General features: G+C 41.6%; 1 protein-coding gene across 7 annotated transcripts in view; it reads right to left on the bottom strand.

Moving 5' to 3' along the window:
• Positions 1-722: 722 nt before the first annotated feature.
• Positions 723-22,177, bottom strand: part of TULP4 (TUB like protein 4) — a 142,720-nt gene continuing 121,265 nt past the window's right edge. For all 7 annotated transcript variants that reach the window (XM_031611555.2, XM_090135667.1, XM_090135665.1 and 4 more), the window contains 6 exons: positions 21,935-22,079; positions 19,352-19,496; positions 18,089-18,182; positions 16,409-16,552; positions 10,395-12,970; positions 723-8,690 (listed from right to left, as the gene is read on the bottom strand). In XM_031611555.2, the coding sequence (XP_031467415.1) occupies positions 8,574-8,690; positions 10,395-12,970; positions 16,409-16,552; positions 18,089-18,182; positions 19,352-19,496; positions 21,935-22,079 (3,221 nt within the window). In that variant the 3' untranslated portion in view covers positions 723-8,573. The remainder of the gene's footprint in view (positions 8,691-10,394; positions 12,971-16,408; positions 16,553-18,088; positions 18,183-19,351; positions 19,497-21,934; positions 22,080-22,177) is intronic.

The following is a 22,177-nucleotide window of genomic DNA, read 5'->3' as shown; positions in this document are numbered from 1 at the left end:
CCAGAAACTTTCTGGCTCAGCTGCAGTGTCCTCAGTCTCTCCTGAGTGGCAGATGTCATTTCAGAGACAGTTCCTGCACATGTGAATCTACACTTGCTTATTATCCCCTATGTGGATCACTCTGCATTTATCCATGCTGAGTTTCATCTGCCATTTTACTGCCAACTGTGATAAAGGCCTCAGATCCTTCATGACTGGTCACTGCCTTCACTATTGTAAGTAACTTCATCAGTAAACTCTATAGCTCAGCATTTAAACTCTTTTCAAGGCCAGCCATGAATATGGTAAAGAGGTCAGGATCCACCAGAGACTCCTGCAACACTCCACAGGTAATGAGGGCCCATTATGAGAACTTGCTATGGGAACTGACATCAAGATTCTCTCATTTATGCTACAGTTAGGATGTACGTTATGCCAGGTAAGATACTTTACTACTGTTTATTATTATGATTTCTTCAGTCCCTGAATGTTTATGCTCGTTAAAAATGTGAAGGAACAGTAGCCATCACAGCATTGTATTCTGTTATTAAAGACGACAGAAGAATTCCTTGTGGTAATGTTAAAGTTTCCTGTGTATCAATGACAACATGAGAACCACCACAAATCCCAGAGATAACCTCCTTAGAAAGGAAAGCAAGCAAAGGAGAAATGGCACAAGAACTGGCTGATGTTCAGGCAGATGGGAAAACTATTACCATGACAATTTTGTCATCCGTCCTCCCATACAACTGACACAGTCCTATGGCCTGGCACATGGATTGGGTTCAGTGCAACTTGAAAACTGTTACTGAAATCGGAAGGCACAGGGGCTTCTGGCTATTTATTATTCAGGTCATTCCAGAGGAGGATTGTCAACTGCTTTTAAAGTATTTAAGGTGCTCACCATGATGGAAATGCAACAAAAACAAGTCAGGAATTTTCTAGTCTGCAAAATTTTATTAAGCAACAGCTGGACAACTCTTACAACTCCAAATCATCAAGGAAAAATAGGGCAATGAGTCAATCTGCCAATCATGTAGACAGTAAAGAATTTGGACAAACCACATTTTTATAGGGAAACCAACAATGCTTTCTAGGCACCTCCTGCAAAATCTATTACACAAGATACATGAAAGGAGAGGCAGATCAAGGTATGTTTTTAAGTACAGTGGAAACCAGGTACACCATGGTACACTGAGGAGAAAAGGAAAAAAAAAAAACAAAAAAAAACCACATGAGATTCCCCGAAATTTACTAAAAAAAACCCCAACAAACCCATGTAAAACATGTAAAAGTACACAAACTGTGTACCAATTTTCAAAAGCATTCAAAAGAAAAACATGCTGGGCTTGCTAGCTTAAGAACATATGCGCCTGCATGACTGTATATGCTCTTTAAATTAAATAAAAAAAATAAAATCCAAAATCATATTCAAAGTTATAGTACCAAAATAACACGTTTAATAAACAAATGCAACTCCCTTACTTTTTCAGGAAACACTACAGTGCCTTTTCAATCAAATGCATCTCCATGCTATTCCACAACACCATATACTTTATCTACAACAAACAACGAGATCTTGAACAGACAAACCCTTCCCCAAATGCACAACATAGAAAATGAAGAAACAAATGTTGAAGCAGTGAAGCGAAGGGAAACCAAAAGCAAATCATGTATAAAGCAAACAAAAAAAATGAAGGGAAAATTATGATAGTTTTGAACAAATAGTTTGAAACACAATAGGCAGGAATTATAAGATGAGCTCTATCCTTATTAAATACTTGAAACTCAGGTGTCCGCACACTGGTATGTTTCTCTTTTATTATTACTTTAATCTTAATCCATATTACCAGAACCAACCATTTATTTGGACAGTAAGAAAACTACTCTACAAGTAGATGACATTTGTCAGGATTCAGAATTGCTGAATCAGACAATATTTTGAAATGTGTAGTTATTTAAATGGGAGGGCAAGGATTCAGAATGATCTGGCACACTTGAATGTCATAGAATCACAGAATGGTTTTGGTTGGAAGGGGCCTTTCAGATCACCTAGTTCCAACTCCTTCTTTAGGCAGGGAACCTCCCTCTAGACCAGGCTGCTCAAAGCCCCATCCAGCCTGGCCTTGAATGCTTCCAGGGAGGGGGCATCCACCACCTCTCTAGGCAATCTGTTCCAGTGTCTCACAACCCTCACAGTAAAGAATTTCTTCCTAATATCCAGTCTAAATCTACTCTCTTCCATTTTAAAGACATTTCCCCTCATCCTGTTGCTACATGCCCTTATAACAAGTCCCTCCCCAGCTTTTCTGTAGGCCCCCTCCAGCCACTGGAAGGCATCATACCATTTAATTTCTTTGGATACTCTTTGGAACTCTTTGGATAAGTAAGTATTCAGATTTTCATTTATTCATTTTCAAATCTCACAAAATCGTGTTGTTTTGATCCTGCAGTCAGCTCCAGATCAGCAAACCTATGCGCTGCACAGAGCTTCATAATAATCAGTTTGCCCTGAAGAACAAACTTCTCATTATAAGATCATTTGCAAATCAAAAGTTGAAGGGTGAAGTTTTTTAATTTTTGTATCAAGAACTGCTTCACTGAATCCTTTTTCGTTCTCTTATTTGGTTAATTGTTTTTTCTCTTAAAAATCTCATTTCCTACATGCAGCAACAATCCAACTGCCAAAAGAAATGTTCTCCTCATACATCTCCAGAGGTACCAAGCAATATGCAAAGCTGCATCTTTTAATCTTAAAACATCTCTGCAGGATTTTTTTTTTTTTAATTAAATAAATATGAAATAATCATTTGCATAGCCCACCTTTCACAAGCAGTAATGAATCTTATTCCTTAGGGAATGATGCATGTGAATTCCAACCTTGCAAAAAGGACCATGGTCCCTACCTGTAGAATACTCCTGAAGGTAATTGAGCTCTATGCCAGTAGCTGCTGGTGGAGGACTGTGCTTACTGTAAAGGTGAAGGGACTTCAAAATGAAAAAATTCCTCTACCAGAATTATTTCATTTTTGTCAGCAGTATATTATTTGCCCTGGGAAAAACATTACACCAACCCCTAAATCACATAAACAGCTTGCTCTCCTGCATTGGAGTCCTAGAAATGAGAACAATAAAGCAAATTCTCTTAAGACTGCTTTGTGGCTGCCATTTTACTTCCAGAATGCTTCAGGTGAGTTTACACAGAACTATCAGTAGAGCTGTTCGTTAATGCTTTACGGTTGTTTTAAATGGATATACAGGTCAAGTCTGTCATTCTTACCTTATAATCACACAGAGATGGCAAAGTGCATTTTGGGTGCAATTCCACTCTCTTAAGTACCTTAGTGTAACCTGGTGAGGTGAGAAGCGGGCCCTTTGTCAGCATGCCATGCAAACGGCTCATCTGCTGCTAATCCCCAGGTCAGATTTACTGGCCTGGAGTGGTTTGGGATCTGCAGAAATGCGTGATTTCCAAACTGCTGTTCTGGCAAAACATTTGTAAAAACCAGTAAAAACTTACCCTGTCTTCTCTTTCACTCAAATCGGTTTTTGCACATGGATTTAAAGTGTTGTTGACAGGTAAAAGGACACCAAGATAATATAGAGTAACACATATCTGGCTGCAAATGCACAGAAATTGTCTGAGGTAACAGCCAGGCAAGCTCCCACATTTGTCTGGAACTTCTTAGACCAAAAAAAGACACGTGAGGGAAAGCCAGACTGTCCAGGCTCAAGACTGTGCAGCTTCATAAAAACAACAGAACAAAACTAGATAAAGAAATGTACAACTACTTTTCTGTGGCTGCAACATGGAAGGTTTATCTGAGGTGAACCTATGTGCAGATTGACTGTCATACAACCAAGATCAGGCAGCCCATGGCACCTCTTTCTGCTGTCTGGAACTCAGTGAATAACTGTTACGATGAAAATTCTTTTTGTAACTCTTTCATCTCTCTCCCCCATACTTGCATTGCAGAAATGCAATATTCCCACTGCTTCAAGATAAAATTGATCACTCTGTGCATGGTGCATATCATACAAGACTTTAAGTGCCAATTTACAGACTCTGTTAGGAGCTTTACTTTGAGGGTATCACCTGTATTTTCTAAATGAATCAGGTTCTCTATTGCACCTCTTTGCACCTTTAGAGGAGCAGATTCCACACAACCACCAGCTGACATTGGAACTTTCTCTGCTTAAAGCTGCTGCAGGCAAACTCTCCAGCAACTGCATGCTGCTCTTTGAGCTAAACTGGAAAGGAGGAGGAATGTTGTCTCCAATGTGTCTCAATGGAGGAGCACCTTGAAGAAGAGAAGGTGCCACAGGCAGAGGTCAGGGCTCAGCTCAACCAGCTCCATGCAGTGCTAACTCAGGAATCAGCAGCACTATGGCTGTGCTGGAACCAGCTGAGCCCTGCTGAAGGACTTCATTAGCCTGAGTAGAGAAAAACACATTTACTGCTGTACTCTTTCTCGTGCCTTATCTAGCTCATACTAAGCTAGTTTGCTAGTGCACTGATGTATGCCACTGTTAAATCCTACCAGGCCATGCAATGAACTTACAAACTGAGCCTATATCGTTACACTCTCTTTTATCAAGCAAGCCAGCCTATCTTATAACTAGAGAAAAAGTATTGCACTAAACAAGAGGGAAAGCTTTTTTTAAAAGCACTCCCCATTCAAAACAAAGGAGGGAAACACACTGTGGAGGACAGATTTCTGCAGGTCCCAAAGAAGTCATCTACATTCTCTGTAGTCTACACAGACCTTCAAAGCAAACTCACTGCTTTCAGATACGCCAAAATATTTCTGCCTGCCTGAATGATGAAATTTTGCATATTAGTCCACAAAACCAAGTCTTCCTATATGCACTTTGAACTTCTTGCAGCAAAACATACAATTACTTACAAATATGCTCTTTAAATATAAATAATAAAGTGTGCATAACTCACTGATACACAGAAATAAAATAATCCCTTAATCACTTATTACATTACACAAGATAAATAGTTTGCCTTTTGGATGTTAGCAAGAAATCCACATTAAATTATCTTTAAAAAATCACTCAGAACTTCCTAAAAAAAAAAAAAAAAAGAGAGAGAGAGAGAGAAAAAAGAAAATAACGAAATAAAAGAAAAACAGCAAAATAAAACAAACAACCATAAAAAAGCCCATAAGACCCCCAGACTGTCAGAACTATTGCACAATTGAAAAAGAAAAGAAAAAAGAAAAGGCTTTCGAAAAACATACTCTGGAAATCACTGTGTATAAAAGAAGAACATATTTTTGAATACCTTGCTACATTCTTCCTAGAAGAACTTAGTTATCTACAGAAAACTTGGATCTTTCAAATTAAATACAAAGTGTAAAATCTATCTTTTGGCTGAGTGCAACAGCAATCTTCAGGATTTCAGTGAATGTATTGTGGGGAGCTTTTAAATCTATGTCATATCTCAATGAAAAACAGAAGAACTTTTGCTTTTACTTGTTCTTTGCACAATTCAGGATCCAGTTCCACTCTCAGAATGTACACCACTTCCACTTCTTTCATTACAATTCAACTTGTTTGAGAGTAGTTTCTATCTCTAATTCTCCAAACCATTAAAACCCTCAATTTTAATTCCCTTTAGGGACTTTGTCAAAGTATTTTCAAAAAGACAGAAACGTATCTTATCTTACAACACCTGACAAATAAACCAGGAAGGCTGGAAATTGTGTATACATTCCTGATTTATGATGGTTGTTCCTTGTGCTTTGTTTGGGAAGAAGCCACCAGAACGATGCAATCACAGGCTTGGCCAACAGAACCAAGTTAGTAATGCTGTTACCTGTTATATGTGTTTGCGATTTGTGGTTATACATTAGTAGAAAACTACTGATAATTGGAAAAAATTGCTTATGAATCAAGCAAAGAGGAATACTGTTCCACGGAGGGTTAAAGAAACTGCATACAGAAGTCCTAATTAGACGAGATTTTTTCAGAAAAAAACACTGATGTTCTTTGCATGTGGTAACAATTTTGGCTTAAAACTACAGGCAATGTTCCTTTCAGCTGAAGATTTCTAATGTGAATGAGTCGCCCTTCTCCCAGACCATGAGCATGCCATGATATATTTCTTATCTATGGTGTTCAGCATATGCCCATTATATTCTAGTTTGGGTATGACTCGTAAGCACAGACTTCTGGGTAGGAAAGGACACTAATCTGCCAACTTTCCTCCTCACATATTGAAAGCAACAGACCTGAGAATTCAACTGACTGTTTGCACAGGGTGTAACTCAATGCGGACAAATGGCTCAATCGTGCTTCCTTTATAAAAATCAATGGGAAAAATTTCCACAGATTTTAAAGGGAACAGGACCATTTCAGTTCCTCCATCCCACACACATAAGGGCACGCAAGCTGCCAAATAAGTAATGCACATGAGAAAAAATACAAATAGGCCCAGATAACATAGAGAAATTCAATAAAATTAATTGAAGCAAATGAAGTCTGTTAAATGCCAAGGGGAATGTTGTGCCTGACATGTAAGCAGAAGCTGCTGAACGCTGGGATCATACAGGCATGGTGCCATCTATTGCCCTTCCTTCCTTCCTACCTCTAACTGTTCTCTCCAAGGAAACCACTTTGCAAAGGGTTGTTCCTGGACTCACCCTGTGGGACTTTACCTGTGGGTGATCTGCCTCACAGTCTCTCTTAGCAGCTCTCAAACTCCTCTCTGACTAATATTTATTATTCCCTCTGTGCTGTATTGCTTTACAAGTGTCAGCAGAGCAGAAGTTTCTTGCTCACTGCATTCTGGTAAGCTCTGCTACAGCACGGTCCTCTCTTACACGATATGTTCCTCTAGAATGAATTAAATACAACACAGAACTGCCTTACCACTAGAATTTTAAAAAGAGAGATAAAATCACAACTGTTTATCTTATGTTATACAGCTTTTCAAGTAAGAAGTTAAACTGGATAAAAGACAAAGCAGCCATTAACATCTCAACTAACTTATCTTCCTCAGCGTGCCTCTCACATCAAAAGAATAATTTCTGAAGGAAATCTGCAGTTATGTTTAGTAATCTAATGTCCAAACAGTTACAGGAATAATTACAGTTTTTGTGTACTGCTGTGGAAACTGTTTCCATACCAGAATGTATTCCATAGCAAAATGCAGGCAAGGAGGAAAAGAGAAAAAGTGAAGAAATACATACACAAAGATGGACAACACAGAAAACCTTCTGTGCAAGCAACCCTTCTAAATGGTCAGCAGGTCTGCATGTCCACCAGAAATAAAACTTTAGCCAGAACAAACTGCCCTCCTGTCAATAAGCCATCCCCTGTAACACTCCATTTAAACTTTGGCTTGCCACTCTTTCTTACCTGGAGCATTATATTCACAAACTACAGTCACAAGAACTACTCAAGTAGTAATGGTGATAAAAGGAGTAATTCTGTCCAATTTTTCCTTCCACTTTTAGCTTATTTGTCCTCCAGCCAGGCATGATGTTGTTTCCTGTAACGAAATTGCTTTCCTGATGAAATTGCTTCCTGTAATGACTTGCTATACTTCTGTCTCCTTCCTAATTTTAGCACAGATACAATGTTGTGGAACTTGATTCCTATTGATTACTAAGAAGATGAACACATTGGGCCTTCTCATTCACTTGAATGACTCTGTTTATGAAGTGTAAACACATTTAAATGAGGAGCATGTATAGGCATGGCCTTGAAGGTACATCTGGTCACACTGTACCTCTTCCAGCTGCAGGCCAAACTGAAGAATACTGCTGATCAGTATGAGCAAAGAAGGAATGCTCTTAATTATTTTCTTCCCTCTTTTCTGTCACCCAACGAAAGATGTTTATCCCCAGTAACAGCACACAAAACAAGCAGACATCAACTTATTTGATACATTGAGTTTTAAAACCACATTGGTAACAGTTTTGTTTCTCTTCTGAGTAACACATCATTATGTATAAATTAAATATTGACCTACAGAAGCCTCCCTGGAACTTGTGGTACTCAGTTATTATCAGAGATCAGAGAAGAAACACGTGTCTTCAAGTATTATAGCTTCTTTTTTTCTTTCTTTCTTTTTTTTTTTTTTTGCTGCTATCATTGATGTAGTAGTAGTACAAACTGGACCAGAAAAAAAGTTATGTTCCCTGTTTTAAAAAGAACAGCATGATATAAGGCAGTCTATCAAAAAGAGCAGTCTTTTTTAATCCCTCTATGAGCTTACATCAGCTATTGTAGCAAACACAGCAGAACCATCACAACAAGCCAAAAGCCACACTTCTCCACATAACACTGAATGGCTCTCAACCCTTTGCTCTTTCTGAAACCCAGCACAATGCTTTAAAAAAAGAAAATACCTGAAAACAAACCAACAAACAAAAGAGAAGAAAGCCCCCCACCCTCCACCCCATGACTGATTAGAGTTAATGCCCTTCAGTTGGGCACTAAGAGACTTTTCCAGTTTTACGGCCTTCTTCACTTCCAGGCACCTCAGCGCACCTAACGTAGGCTGCCCCGACATTTTCCAGTTTGGACTCTACAAGAAGGTTTTGGCAACATTTTCCTCTCTCCAGGTTTCTGTTTGTTCATTTGAGGCGTTGAGTCACATTAGCCAGAGCAACAGCAAAGGCTTGCACTGCAGAAAATGGATACTGAAAGTCCAAAATGTAAGCATTGCCATCAATCCTTCCAAACTGCATCACCTGGGAAGCAGGGAAAAAGCGGGGAAGGAAAAAGAGAACAAGGTCAAAAACAGTGAATCATAGAAAAGAAAACAGAGAAGAACAAGAGTTAAATATTTTTGCTCCTTTGTAAGTACACTTCAAATCATTCTGAATTAATATGGGGTATTCACAGCATGGAGTGGGAGGCTAAAGAAGAATAAATGCACTGTAATAATGGACCACATAGAGTACTTGACTAATATTTCACTCTATAAATTAAGCATTAAAACATGCTAAATACTATAAAGCATTGGTGTAAGAACAATGTTTCTAATGACCTCAGCAGATGTGGGTCACACCAGCATCCTTCTTTATGTGGGAAAATAATGTTCTCTCCATTGGAGAGATTCCATCATTGCCCCATCAGGAAAACAGATCTCATTTTCAAAGGAAAGAGCTTTCAAGGAAAGGGAACAACCAATCTTCTGTCTATAGCATCTCACATTCAGCATGCTGTATTTCTTTAGCAGTTCTATTTTCCTTTGTATAAACTTTCCTAGCATATAATTAGACTGAGAATGAATTAGCAAAGGGGCAGTGAGAGGTGTTTGAAATGTAAAGCTCGGGTAGTCAGGTTGTTCTTCCACAGGAGTATGTAAAGTTCGGCCTATTAATATTGCGTTTTCATAAGCTTAATCAGAAGCCCTGACTGTACTTTTTTCTACATTGAAATTTCTTGGGCTGGAATGTAAGCAAGTGAGTTGAGCTTTGTTCTATCTCCAGCAAAGCCTATGGTCAGTGTGATTGTGCACGGGAGCTCATGGGTATGCACCCATGGTCACTGCTTTCTTAACAAGCTGCTGTTTTGCAGCAGGACAAAACCAGGAGAATACTACTGGTTATCTATGTTGAATATTTAAGACACTGATCTCCCAAGTTAAATCAGAGAGAGTTGAGAGCCTTGATGTCTTTAATAAATCAAAAGTGACATTCAGAGATGGTATGGCTGAGCCTGGAATTAAATCTGTAACTCTTGGACTGTCCCAGTCCAGTGTCCTGCTGATTTATTAATGGCCTGGTTTTGGTGCAGTAACATCCTACTCAGGCCAAAGTGTAAAACAAAATACTTGGATTTTCTAGCTTCCCAAAACTTCTCTATCCATAGGCTGCTTAAAATCGGGCCACTGAGCCTCTTTCTGGGAGAGGGTCAGAGCCTCCTCTTGTAACTTCAGGATTAAGAACAAGCTGCCAAGGCCTGGTAACTCAGGAGGGGAAATTTTGACTGAGGGAACCTAACTGAACCCCCATCAGTTCTCCTGAACAAAGCACATGCCTGGCTCTGTAACCGCCACAGGAACTGAGCAGCATTCATTAAATGAGCTATCGTCCAAACTCACTGACTTCAACTGTAACTATACTCAAGGAAATTTGTTGCGCTTTTCTCCCTGCAATTTATTACAAAAACTACCTCCCTTCAGAAGTAAAAGCTAGCAATATTAAAGGAAGCCTTTATTCTTATCTCTTACTGGAATAATACTGAATATGTCTGATACATTTACATTACAACTGCACTTTATCCTTACTTCTCAATCTAGCACTTTGCTGGTTTTTATTGATTATTTTCTGTGCATTTTTCCCCAAACAGCAGCCAACGTGAGCTGGAGGCACTGCGCTGTACAGAGGCAGGCTGGATCCTGGCACCCACCCTCCCACCCAGGTGCAGCATTTGCCATGCCCTCCTACCTGCCGTCCTTCCAGCTCAATCTGGAAGTTCTTTGCCGACTCCTGGGTCACTCGCCCTCCAAAGTCCAGCTGATAGACTTGAGTTGCCTCGTTCCACAGTGGCTGCTTGTTGGCCATCACGTACACAAAGCCCTGGCTCCCCAGTCTCCCATCCTCCTTCTCGCTGGCCTTACGGCACTTGAACTCATCCAGCTCACTGGCTGTCCTCAAATTCCTTTTGGTTTTCCAACCCTTTTTGCTGCCCTGACTCTGGTTCATCAGTTCATCCCCACTGATAAAAAGCTCCGGCTCACTCTCTGAACTATCCTGAAATTCATTTGTCTTATTCAGCTTCTTGGACTTGAGCTGGTCTTTCTGGCTCTTGACTTTCTTCTTCTCTCTGCCCAGCCTTGGGCTGGATATTAGCGAATTGAAGTCAGTCAGTGTCCTCGAATCCTTTTTGACCTTGCCCTCAGTGATAGCCTGCACATTTCCTTCCTCAGCACGACTATCCAGCCGCTTTCGGCTCTTCTTGCCGAATTTGTCTGTCCTTTGAGGAACGGGGCTTTCTGTCAAGGAGAGCACCTCCTGGAAGGTGTCTGCCGTCTCCACCATCACCTCTGTACCCACATGGCCCTGAAGCTCGGTTGGCGGGGGAGACATAACCGGCTTCTCCACCACGAGGAGCGGCTTTGGAGGCAGAGTGCCCTGGGGATTCTGCACCGGTGGGCATGCGCCGTAGGAGCTCCATGGGTGCAAGGCTATCGGTGGCAGCTGTAAACTAGAGCAGGCGCTACTTCCCGGATACATGGGTGGCAAAGGGCAATAGGAGAGGTTGGGTGGGTAACCTGGTTGAAGCACTACTGTGGGCTCCTGCTGTGCAAACTGTGTTGGGGCCAGAGCTTCTTTGGGGGAGCATGGGGGTTGCATTCCCTGAAGGGGAGGGGCACTGTAGCTTCCTGGGTACGGTACTCCGACCCCATAACTTGTCTGGAAAGTGGCAGTGGGACTGGTTGGAGACTTAGGGGAGACAAACGGCATTCGAGACATATCCAGATGCTGAGTCTGACCGATGATGAGAGGAGCTGGTTTTAAAGGGTTGGGTACAGAGCTCTGAGATGTCCTTTCCTGAGGAACCCATATCTCTTCGCTCACCATAGGATCCCACTGGTACGGTGGTGGCCGTTTTACACCGATGGCAGCATCCGTCAAGGCCACAGGTACATGCCGTATCGATTTTTCCACCGGACAGTGCTGAGAAAGGGCTTCATCCTCCGTAAAGGCAGAGTTGATATAATCTGCCCGGTCACGGGAATTGTCAGGTGGGCTCAGCAAGTTATAAGAGGACTGGGAGGCCAAAGGCGACGTACTGACAGAGTGAGCGATGACAGAGCTGTGCTGGGAGCCGCTTCCCGTGCTCATATCAGGTCTCATGCCACCAATGCTGGAAGTGCTGCTGCCAGAGTTGGCATTAGTGATGTTGCCCATACCACCAGCACTCGTGGTGCTGCTGCCGCCACTGCTGCTGCACTGGCTGCAGGTGTACAAAGCAGTGGGTACTCTCTGCTGGTACTGTGCCGTCACAACGCTGCTCTTGGCTTTTGGGGGAAGCTGCAAGGTGGCTCTCTGACTGTCCACCAGCTGGGCCATTTTCAGCGCTGCCTCCCTGCTATTCCTCCGCAACGTAGCATGGATGATACTGCTGTCCAGCCTCTGTGCAATGCTCCTGCCCTGTGACAGCTGGCTGGCAATGTCGGGGTAGGGCGGTGGGTCCCCAGTGGGGATGGAGTAACGGGGAACTGTCAGCCGGTTCAGGGTGGCACTGGTGCAGGGTTGCTGCATCTTCTTCTCGGCAGCGGTGATGCGCAAAGTGGCAGAGCTGCCGGGCCCTGGCAGGGTGTAGGTGCCCTGGCCACAGAGCATGCGGGTACGAGGTCGGCACACCTCCTCCACGTTCCCGCTGCTGTCGAATGTTGTTATTCGCTCGTACCCCAGGGGCGGCTGGTAGTGCCCCGCAGGGTAAAGGGAGAACTCCCCCTTTTTCAGGCAGAGGTCGAGGGGCGGAGGTGGGGGGACAGGTGGGGGTGGTGGGGGACCCGCCGTGGGAACAGTGCCTGGGTAGGGTGGTGGGGGGTTCATCTTGTTCAGCTGCAGCTCCTGAGGGGCCCCAAAGATGACAGCATCGCTCTCCACCAGCTGCGGTCCCGGTCCTGGACGCGGGGGCTTGGCCTTGAGCGGGGGCTCGTGTTCACGGTCGCCGTGGTCCCGGAGGTCGGCAAGGGCGATGGCGGGGGGTGGTGGGGCGATAGTGGGAGGTACAGGGGCAGCGCGGGCCACATCTCCGCCGGTTGGTGCCACTGCCCCAGGGCCAGGGAATCGGCCTGGTGCCCCTGGGAAGGGTCCCGGCCCCTCACCCCCTGTCTCGGCCGGAGGGTTGGCCAGAACATCCAGCTGCACATTCTGGTTGGCCAGCAGTGACTGGACCAGGCCGATGCTCTGAGTGGGCGACATGGCCTGGGCTGAGCTGTGGATGGGGGCAATGGGGATGTTGACGGTGCAGGGTGGGCTGCTGGCAGGGGCACCTGGAGCTCCAGGCACTGCAAAGAACAATACAGCCCGTCACTCGCTAGCCTCCTTGCATGTGGCAAGGCCACTTGCCTTCTGCTTGCTGTAGTTCAGGACCCATTGGCCTTTGCTAAGCATGGCACTTAGGCACGCACAAGGACAGCAAGCATCAAACCAGAAAAACCTCCAGAAGTGACACTTCATGTACTTTTTGCTTTTATTCGGTACTTTGAGGAAGATGTTTGGGCAGCTAAAAAATGTGCCACTGGGAAAGTCCATGGAAACATTTACGTGAAATTCAGGAACTGGGGGGAATTTGTTTTTAAAGTTAGTGAGAAAAAAAGACCACTGCATGTCTTTTGTACTTTGTCATTTTGTTTTATCCTTGACTTTTTTAACTTGCTTATCTTCATGTACTTACTTAAGAGCTCAGCTGCATTTGGAAGAGTTGCTATCAGACCCTGAAATCAGTGGGTCAGACATTAGTTTGAGCAAGTAAGCTAGACTATCTGCACTGACTCCCATTGCACAACAGACATTTCTAACATTTGGAGATCAATTTTAAGTTAACTTTGTGGCAGTGGTGCTTCAGAAGTAAAGTTCAGCACTCGTGTTTAGGCCACACTATGATTCCCATGAACTTTCCCAGAGCAATGAGTTTACCTAGTGGGTCTGAACTAGCACTCACTCATCATCCAGTTGTAATGACCACTACTTAAATCAAAACAAAGTTTTAAGAATCGAGATTCACGTTAGTTTTCAGGCAAGTTGTTTTGATGATAAAGATATTAACAATCAAACAATATAAAAGAAAATCTACCCATAGATCCCTGGCTGCTGACACCTCTTCTTTGCCTCTAATCCTAAAGCTACTGGATGTGGCTCCCAAGCTTTCTTTAGGGCAGCTGCTATGTAATGGTAAGGCACAAAACAGCCCTCACTGACCCAGGCTGACACTCTCTAGAGCCAGTGAGGTGCCGCTCTAACTTGCTGGAGAGAGCTTTGGGGAGAGGATGCTATAATGCTCCTCAAGCCTGCCTTGATCTGACAGCAATTACCAGCACTGACTTAGATGTTTGATAGCATTGTCTCCCTCTCTCTCTCTCTCTCACACGCACACACACACACGCACACAAAATGTCAAGGAAAAGATGAAGAAAGTGGAAAATCAGCAATGAAAGCACTATATTAGTTAGCATAATGTTCCCAGACTTGGTGAGCTTAGGCAAAATGAGGAATACAGTTATCAGCTGGGAAAAGGCAAGTATTATTGTTTGAGTATAGTGAGTGACAGAGCAACCTGTAACACAAAGAGAAAGAATATGAAACAGAAAGAGGAATACGATGGAATGAAATACAGACAAAACTTATGGAAGTTTTTGAAAGCAGGTTGATGTAGAAAAGATCTGAGGAAATAGATGGGAAGTAAGACAGATTCAAGAATTAAGTGTTGTAGTCAAGGCAACTTCAGCATCAATGTTTGGACAGGCTGCAATCAGAAATGTGAAAAGCAGCAGATGAATAGGCAAAAAGTTTCCCACAGGTGGTGGTGAACAAGTGATAGTGCAGCAGTTCTCATGATTATAAGCAGAAAGCATGGAATGTGCTCCAACAGCTTGCAATTCCTTCTGCAAAAAGCAGTGAGTGATTCCAAGAGGAGCTACCACACTGAAAAGCCAGAGAGCAACAGGAAAAGGAAAACACTTTGCAGAAGTCAAAATAAGAAGGAATATAGATAGAAAAGAATAATAATATATAAACAAAAAGAGAACCTAAGAATCTTGTAGAGTGTTTGCTAGTTCTGCATAAAAAAATACGCAGAACAATAAGCAAGTTGTTTCAAGCAGGTTTCTGGCAGGAAATTAGAGTTCTATCTACGATCACTTGTGTGTGCAAATTCTGTGGAGATCTGTGGTTTGCAAGATCTCATCAGGCAAGAGATCCATTAGTCAGAATTAATCCAGTCACTGCCTAGTTTGTAATTAATTTCTAATTAAAATCCTAGTCACCTACTCATGCTCTATAATTACACTTTCAGTAGCATTAGGTTTTTATCAATATTAGTAGCCAGAGTGGAATGTGGAAGGTGTGCAGATATTTGTGGATATGCTGTTAAGTTTTAACAGTACCTCTGTTTGTTCCTTCAGAAGCCTGACAGCTAAACTTCAGCAGCCCTAAGGCAGAGCAATTCTGTGCCTGGCTGGCAGGCCATGCACTCATCCTGAGTTAGCAATTTGTGCTCCTGAACTTAAGGTTTAATTGTTAGCTTTGCTTGAGCAATCTGGAATGTTGCTGTCATGGGTATTAAGTGCCTATCCAAATAACATCTCATTTGTCACAGTGTTGCTTAATATCTCAATGTGTTTAAATCCAACTTTTTTTTCATTTCTCCAATGGTTTTTAATTGATTTGTTTGCGTAATTTGCAAGTTAAATCGATCCACTGTTTTTTTGCCCTGCCAAAATATTTCTGTCTTCAGATCCTACAGGTAATATATATATCAGGTAGACACAAATTAAGCAAGACAAGCCCTGAATCATGGGGAAATGGGTTTCATTTTAAGCGCTTTAATATTTCTTTAAAAACGTAGAGGACTACTTTGATGCTTGGGTCAGTCACAAGCGTGTGAGCTTTCAGCACTCAAAAGATCCAAAACAATGTGAGAACTTTCAATTTAATTCTTCAGTGCTCACACTTATTCTTCCTTAAAGAGTGCTGTCTGTTCATGGAGGCCACTTCTATAGTTCCAAAAAAACTACAATGTGGGAAACAAGAATCTCTCACTGATATGAGAATTTTGAAATTGCATTAATTTAACTCCATGGCTATCCATTTTATTGTTATTTCTAACTGGAGCAGGTTCTTAGAACTTCCTATTCTTTTCCCTATCACACTCAAATCACCTGCAACCAAACTTTCCATGTACTACTTGAATGTCCCACTACCATACATCTTAGTGAAATTAGAGATTCCTTTCCAATCCTCCTTGTTTACATAACACTTTACTATTTTAGCCTCTTTGTAAGCCCCTTTGCTGATAAAAATATGAAAGGGCATTTAACACTTTTCAAAATGTGTCTGAGTTAGTCAGGAATTGGCCCAAGGTCCTGCCAGCAGATTGTGCTTTGCTTCCATCAGCTCACAAGAACAACCCCTTTGGACTTCCAACACAATATAATTCTGTTCTACAAAGATGCAGAATACAAGGCTTCAATCTACAGAAAACTGCTAGTGAACTAAGTGGAAGATGTAATGTTCCAACTCACGTGAAGCTTACCAGCTCTATAAGCAATAAATTTTTCTATGTTTTTATAAAGCAATGTCTGTAATATGCACTTCTCTTGTTCTAATACAGTTCTACAGGATTCCACCAGACTAAGGGATTTTGATTTGTGTATTTATCAGAGGGAGTTGATCTGTCCTCCAGCTACCTAGAGCCATAATTTGCGAGGCCTACAGTTCCTCCTTACCTGGTAAATCATCTTCATCTTCACTGAAAACGTTTGGATTAAAGACAGGCAGGTTAATGTAGTCCATTGAAATCTTTCGCACTTCTGGGAGATAGATTGTCATCTGTCTGGGCTGAAGATGCAGCAAACTGGTTTTATATATTACTGGAGACAGAATGTGACAAGAAATAATTTTTAAAAATGGCTACACAAGGAACAGATAAAGCTAAAAAAGAATTAACTCAAAGCAGATAGAAGGGCTATTACAATTTCTATGTGATTTATTAATCAGCAAATGCATATACGAGACATTCTTAACCAAATCACTATGTAATACTTTGCATAAAGAGGACAAAAGGGATTGCTTCTTTCAGATATTTCTCCTTAAACAGAAGCAGCATCTCTTTAGTTAAGCTGTGGAAATAATGAATTACTTCATCTGTACTTGCACCTATTTTTAGGAAAGAAAATTATTTCTCTATTCTACTTTTGGAACTCTCCACCGCAGGATGCCGCAGACTTACAAGAACTCAGGGGAAAATGGGAAAGTGTTCATAAAGGAAATCTGCTGAGGGTTATTACATACAAAGGAAACTCTCCTGGCTCAGGTAGTCCCTGGGACCCAGGTCCTGCAGACTGGGACAGTATCTGAAGGAAGTACCACTGCACACTTACTCTACATTTATATAATTCACTACATATTTACACTGATACTGAGAGAACACTGAATTAGAAATTCACCTGATCTGACACAGTGCAGTCATTCTTACACTATCTTTTGGCAATCATTGTAAATGTGGATATCAAAAAGTGATAGCAAAAAACAAAGTGTAAAACAAAGTGCCTGGAATCAACCACTCTGTAACACTTCAGTAAGCAGAAGGTGCCACTGCCCTACAGTAGCCGTCTGTGGGGTGACAAATCCTGAGGACAATCTTTGCTTGAAGGCTGGTTCAGAGGGGTTCATCTTGCCAGTAGCTAGGATTCCATCTCGTTTGATGGTAGTCAATACAGATACAAAAAATATCTGTTTAATTTTGCATCCAGGGCATTGTTATTAGTTCTTAAAGCTTCCATTGGTATTCCAGTTCAGAGCTCAGTCCTGCTATTGATTCTACAAAATACCCTGTTCTTTGCTTAGCCATTTTCAGGACTGTCTAGGGAGAAAAGGCCTACCCAGAAAAAAATCAAAAGAGCAGACAATCACTACTTTTAAGGCTACCAGTTTATGAATAACCCAGAAAGAAAATCATGTGACAATGCTATCCACTGAGACTTGCAGAATCTTGAGCATGGTCTTTAAGAGCAATTTTTACATTATTTTGGTAAAATTAGCAAGTAAATTACTACAAAAAATGGATTTTTAAAAAACACTTCTACTGTGATTTTCATATCTTCCTTGCAAAAATGTTGTCTATTATCTTGGGCTTTGTTCAAATAAACTGTAAGAATAAAGGTCTGCACTTTACTGTTAATTAGTCTATTACACCTGAGACTTTTAACATTTTCATCTCATTATTGTATTTATAGATCTGAATCTCTTTTAGGTACAGTGAATTTTGTAAATTCTAATTCCCAATGTCCAGAGAAAACAACTGCTTTGTTAAAGAAGCTTTTTGATCACTTAAGAAGAATGTATGTTGTAAATTTTTTATTTGTTAGAAAGCTTGATATGCAAAAGGAAATAGAATTTGCTTTTACCTGCACCAAGATTAGTTGGTAGGAAAGCAGCCAAACCCACAATTTTAAATTTGGTTCCCCAGATGTTAGATGTGACCTGAGCAAGGTAGTTGTGCTACAAAGAAAAAACAAGATCATTTTCACCTAATAAGATCTGTATCAAGCTCTAATAAAACTTGCAGAGCAATAAAGCTATATAATACAATTTCAGCTTTTTTTTTTTAATTGAAATACCTGAAGTGTCTGTGTAGCAACTGTTATACCTAGTCATTAAAAAGCCTCATTTTGATATCTGAACACTATCAGAAATTACATCTACAACAATCACTTAAAGCTGTGGAAATACTAAACAACATAATAGTTGCTTAGAAGAATATGACTGCTTGCTTCTTCTGTACATTATGAGCCCAACTAGTTTGTATTTCAGAAAATAATGCTGCCTGTCCTTTGGTTCTATGCTTCAGAATCACTTTACAGAACAATAAATAAATAAAATATAAATGAATTACTCTTAACCAGCTTCCAAAGCAGTTTCCCAAACCACTGCTTCCATGGTGATCAAATTATGGATATGAAAGATTAAAAGATTTTCTCAAAAGCCAAGAGTTATGTTGTCCATATCAGAACAGGATCCAAGCCTTTGGTCCATGTCTTGTTTTGCTATGTAACTGACCTACTATAAGGTTTTTGTAAGAAGGAGAAAGAGAAACGACAGAATGGAAAAAAACAGCTGAAATAATACAAAACAAAAAGAATTCAGACTTGTATTAATTAAATGTGTATCTAATCCAGACAGTTTTACAGGCTGCTAAATTTCATTTACCCACAGAATGTGAACAACACAAAGAACACCAAGTGCTAATTTCTTGCCTTCCTCCCAATTAAGGCTGTTCCACACAATTATGAAACAGAGAACATTTGGCCCTGTAGAGCAATCTTGTCTCTGCAGATCCCCAGCAAAGCAGAGAACTACGGTGGCATATTAGGACAGCTCAGAAAAACAGAATAAAAAACATTTCTACATATACTTTTCAAACAGCCAACAACATCAACTCATATAAAACCTCTCACATGGATTCACGTTGACAAAATTACTGGGGGCAGAACTTAGCAAACAACGCCTGATATTCCACTGACATTTCCAAACATTAATATTGACTTGGAACATGCAATTATAGCAGTATTCCATCTAGTAGCTGTAAATAAGTGAAAAAAAATTATTCAGGATCACTGGATGTGTACCACAGCACATGGGCTCAGGTCTGGTAACAATGCACACAATACCTGAGTAATATCTTCTAAAGGAAACTCTCTTCGGGTTAGGCTTGGTGAACCAATAGAAGGTTTCCTTATTGGTAACCTTGGTGATCTTGATATCTCCTGTGCAGCTCGTGACATCTTTGGAGATTTGCGAGCCTCTATATTGATTCTGCATAGAAAGCAATAATTAGAATAATCAACTGGCATGCAAAAATGCAAAAAAAAAAAAAACATGCTTCGGAATATAAAGATGGTAATGAAGGCAGCTGGTACAGTGTTCTTTAAGTGACTAATGAAGAATCACAGAATGGCCTGGATTGAAAAGGACCACAGTGATCATCTAGTTTCAATCCCCCTGCTGTGTGCAGGGTCACCAACCACCAGACCAGGCTGCCCAGAGCCACATCCAGCCTGGTCTTGAATGCCTCCAGGGATGGGGCATCCACAACCTCCCTGGGCAACCTGTTCCAGTGCGTCACCATCCTCTGTGTGAAAAACTTCTTCCTAATATCTAACCTAAACCTCCCCTGTCTCAGTTTAAAACCATTCCCCCTTGTCCTATCACTATCCATCCTCGTAAAGAGCCTTTCCCCCTCCTATTTATGCTCTCCCTTCAAATACTGGAAGGCCACAATGATGTCTCCCCAGGGCTTTCTCTTCTCCAAGCTAAACAATCTCAGTTCCCTCAACCTTTCTCATAAGAGAGGTGCTCCAGTCCTGTGATCATCTTAGTGGCCCTCCTCTGGACCCGCTCCAAGAGCTCCACATCCTTCCTGTACTGGGGGCTCCAGGCCTGGATGTAGTACTGCAGATGGGGCCTCACAAGAGCCAAGTAGAGGGGGACAATCAGCTCCCTCTCTCTGTTGGTCACCCTTTTTTAATGCAGCCCAGAACACAGTTCCAGGCTGCAAGTGCACACTGCTGGTTCATGTTCAGCTTCTCATCTACCAGGACCCCCAAATCCTTCTCTGCAAGGCTGCTCTCAAGGAGATCTTCCCCCTGTTTGTATAAATACCTGGGATTGCCCTGACCCAAGCGCAGCACCTTGCATTTGGCCTTGCTGAATCTCGCTAGGCTCTCATGAGCCCACTTCTCCAGCCTGTCCTGTTCCCTTTGGATGCCCTCCCTTCCCTCCCATGTATCGACTGCACCACTCAGCTTAGTGTCATCTGCAAACTTGCTGAGGGTGCACTCGATGCCATCATCTATGTCACTAATGAAAATGTTGAAGAGCACCGGTCCCTAGCATAGTGCAGACTATATAATCTAAACAGTGGAGAGTTACAGTTTAAATGTAAAGATGTGTAAAGCTTGAAACATTTGCAGCTACTCAGATTGGGTGCCTTCAGAATCATTTAAGAAATTTTACAGCACTTCTACCAGATTTGTATATCCTCCATGAATTTATAAAATGGTGTAAGGCTGAATTATTTCAGCTTCAGACTTCGAGCAAATCCTCAAGAAATAGAAACATGACACTTCAGTTGGCAAATCTCTGTATTAATACGGCAAATCAAGGCTCCATAACCAGTGATCTCACTCTGAGCCAAATACTCCTGCCCCACATTATACAAAGGGCATCATGAGTAAGAAGAGATAATGTAACTGAAAAAGTACACTGGTGGGAAACAGAAAGATTAAAAGCAAAAGCTTTCAGAAAACCAAGGCAGCAAGACAGTTTCTTTACCTGAGCTATTTCTGTTTTAGGCTCAGGTATTCGTGGCTCTTTTGTCAAGTACTAATGAAATAAAAACTTATTTCACACATTACATTCACATATAAATAGATGCCTTTCTTTTGCCTTCTGCTAGGAGAGCCTCATACTATAAAGTCTTTGGAAAGGCACTGTCTGCAATTGAAAGGCATCAAACCTGTAACATGAAGTTGGCAGGCAGACATCAGTGCCTATGAGAACCATCACAGACACCCATGAGGCTCTGTGCAGGTGGAGGGTTCTGCCTGTCCACATAATAAATGTAATGAAGAGCTGGCAGGAGAGCAACCAGACACATTAACAACTTAGAAACTTGTTCTGCATTCCATTTCAAAGCCTTGTCAACTCAGTGATTGGGACGATATTTTCTAATTCTTCCTTGCAAGGTTGCCACAGCAACAGATGTGCCCCCTATAACTGGATCAATTGCATGGATTTCTGAACTTGAAAATACCCCTGAGGAAGTACAGTCTTTAACTAGACCAGGGATTCTAAGCACAGAAGACTTAAAACATGAACTGTCTGAAGGATGAAATATATTCCACGGTGGCAAGAGTTCATGTACAGCAGAGGCAGTGGTGGGAGAGTTCATAAGGCTTTTCTTTGAGACTGCTTGTGAAAATTGAGGATGCTGGGGAAGAAGAGTGCCTTATTGCTTCCCACTACCTTTTGCCCCAGAACTTTCCTCAAAGTCCACCTCAACATCAATATCTGAGATCACTCTGGAACTGCACATGGCAGAGGACCTCAGTACTCCAGAAGACTCCTATCTGCCCAAAGGAGTTTGCTTTAAACTTTATGAAGTGTCAAGAAACTGTTAGAAAGGAAGAAAGGGAGGGAGGCAGAAAGAAAACCTCGGGAAAAAGATGAGGCAATATTCAAGAAATGATTACCTGGGGAGTTTGGGTGATTTGCTAGCTCGACTGATTTTGGGAGATTTCTTTGCTGCCCAGTCATCACTCAGTTCGATATCGCTGGAGTCAGAGCAGTTGCAGCTGTCAATCACAGTGGAAATCAAGCTGTTTCCATAGATTTCATCTATCAAAACAGGCCCCAAAAAATGTAAGTGCTGCTTCAGAAAACTGATATCAATTACAACTATCAGTCATCGGAAGCATAAATCTGATCCATGGGCG

This window comes from Phasianus colchicus, chromosome 2, assembly GCF_987193195.1.
Source record: "Phasianus colchicus chromosome 2, bPhaCol1.hap1.1, whole genome shotgun sequence".
Classification (NCBI taxonomy): domain Eukaryota; kingdom Metazoa; phylum Chordata; class Aves; order Galliformes; family Phasianidae; genus Phasianus; species Phasianus colchicus.
This window is presented reverse-complemented; position numbering and strand designations above follow the sequence as displayed.